General features: G+C 29.1%; 1 protein-coding gene across 1 annotated transcript in view; it reads right to left on the bottom strand.

Annotated features, from left to right (window-relative positions):
* Nucleotides 1-488, bottom strand: part of LOC107645501 (transcription initiation factor IIB) — a 4546-nt gene extending 4058 nt beyond the window's left edge. The window contains exon 1 of the mRNA XM_016349544.2: nucleotides 1-488. Within this exon, the coding sequence (XP_016205030.1) occupies nucleotides 1-176 (176 nt within the window). The 5' untranslated portion in view covers nucleotides 177-488.

Raw genomic sequence — 2448 nt, 5'->3', positions numbered from 1 at the left:
ACACGAACCGGATCGTTATCCCCGGACTCGTTAGCAAAGGTCCTCCACTCCGAGGTCTCGTCAATGGAGTGGGACTCGAGAACGAGACCGCACTCGGAGCAGACGGTGTCGCCGGCGGAGTGGTCGAAAACCACCTCCGTCTGCCGCTTGCAGTCGGAGCAAAACGCATCAGACATGTTGTCCTTTAGGGTTCTCTTTCTCTCTCTCTCTCACAAACCGTTTATATCTTTCTCCCTCTTTTTTGTGATCTAGGGTTTTCGGTGTTGGTGGTGGTTTTAATGATTCTCTTTAATGTTTTTCCGGTATGATTTTGATTTGGAGTTTCGATTCGAGATGAGAGAGATTATTCCTTCTTTTTATTACAATTTTTCGTGTTTAAGATTATGGATTTTGCAGTTCTGGTTTCGAGGAAGGAAAAGAAGAACGAAAGGAAGAGAAAGCAAAGAGGAGATTGTTTTGCAACAATAGAAGTAAAGGGGGGCGCGTTTGGTATTTATAGAAGAAAAGGTGAATGAGTGTCTTGTTCGGGTTGGGGAAAAAAAGGGGTGAGAATTGAGATAAATAAATAAAATAATATTTTATCATTTATCTTATTTAGAATTTAATTTTTATATTTGGATTTGAAATGTTTTGCGTGTGTGTATATGCGTATGACTGGCTGGTTTAGGATTGTCATGTGGTTTACATGGGTCTGAGATGAGATAGCTTAGCTTGGATGGAAGGTTTCGGAATCAACACTTTTATTATTCAATCCCGCTACGTTACATTTCTGTCAATTTTTACCAATTTTTATTTATAACTGTGTTTAATAAAAATATTTTTATAAATGTGTCTAATAAAAATATTTTTTTTATGATTGAGTCTAATAGAAGTATCTTTATAAAAGTATTTTTTAGATGTGTCTTTTTATACATATATTTAAAATATAATAATTAATTATTATTGATAATAAATTGACAAATAATCTATTGGTACTCTATACTTTTCCTTTATTATTTATTCACTTTAATTAAATTATTAAATTTGTTCCAAACAAATACTAATAGAAAAATTTACAATAAAAATTCTACGTCGAAACAAAATACTTAATCAATTTTAACCAAGTTGTTATAACAATTTTTTAAATTACACTTTTCTTTCTCCTTCTCTTTTTTCATTTTTTTCTCCTTCTCCTCCTTCTCCTCCTTCCAAATTCGCACATGCAGATTCGTTATCGTCATCACCAATAATATCAACATTTTACGAACATTTTTATTAGTTTTGATTTTTTCTACTGCCATCGTTAAATAATTTCGGTTCATTTCTTAATTTATTTTGGTTCATTTGTGTGTTAATTGAAGTTCACTTGATGATGTTGATAAATATTGACCAAATTTTTTATTCCTTAAGTAATTTCGTTTATTTCTTAGTTTAATTGAGATTCATTTGGATCCAGAAATGAATTCGATGTGTTTTTGTTAATGATTGAGTCTTTTTTAGCAAAAAATAATGAAATTATTTATTATCACTTTATTCAATTTTATTATATTTCATTCCATTCCTTCAATTTGTCTTAAAAGTTATTCCAACCATTGGGACAAATTATTTATCGACAACACACCTGGACTGCAAATGAATCGAAAATATTATTAAAGCGAAACCATTTTATAATACCAAATGAACCGAACATTTGTCCATTATATAAATTTGAATTCAGAAACACCTGCGTCTAGAATAAACCGAAAATATTATCAAAGCGAAACCATTGTATAATACTACATGAACCGAACATTGTCCATTATATAAATTCAAATTCAATTCAAAATGTTGGTTTTTGTTAGCAAAATGTTGGTGTTGTTGGTGATTACGATAACAAAAGAGAATGAGAAGAAGAAGGAGGAGGAGAGGAGAAGGAGGAAAAAACGGAGAAATAGAAAAAGAAGAAGACGAAGACGAAGAAGTTGTGTTATTAAAACACACATGTGATATACATTGGTGTGATGAAAGTGGTTTTTATTTAATTTGAACCAATTTAATTGGACTTAATTACCAAACTGTGTAATTGAACGGTAAAATTTAATAGTATACTATAAGCTTCAAATATTCTCAAAATGTTATGTCGGCTAGATATTATTTATTTTCTTGCTTATTTGAGTATAATTTTATACACAATTAATATAAAATAATTTTAATATGCATTTTGTATGTAATGTCATATTAATAAAATTAAATTTTTTTTTTATCAAAGATAAGAAGATTCGAATTCGCGACTTCTTAAGTGAATATGGAGAGACTATGTCATTTGAGATATAACTCATTGATAAATTATTTTATTATTTATATTACAAAAATATTATGTGTATATTAAAAATGAGTTATTACGTATTTATATATAAATATATATTGTATTGCAACATATATTTTTTTGTTAGAGACAGATTTAATTACTTGTTTTTTTTTTTTTAACAC

This window comes from Arachis ipaensis, chromosome B06 (genome assembly GCF_000816755.2).
Source record: "Arachis ipaensis cultivar K30076 chromosome B06, Araip1.1, whole genome shotgun sequence".
Lineage (NCBI taxonomy): Eukaryota > Viridiplantae > Streptophyta > Magnoliopsida > Fabales > Fabaceae > Arachis > Arachis ipaensis.
The sequence above is the reverse complement of the archived record's forward strand: the minus strand, read 5'-3'. Positions and strand labels throughout refer to the sequence as shown.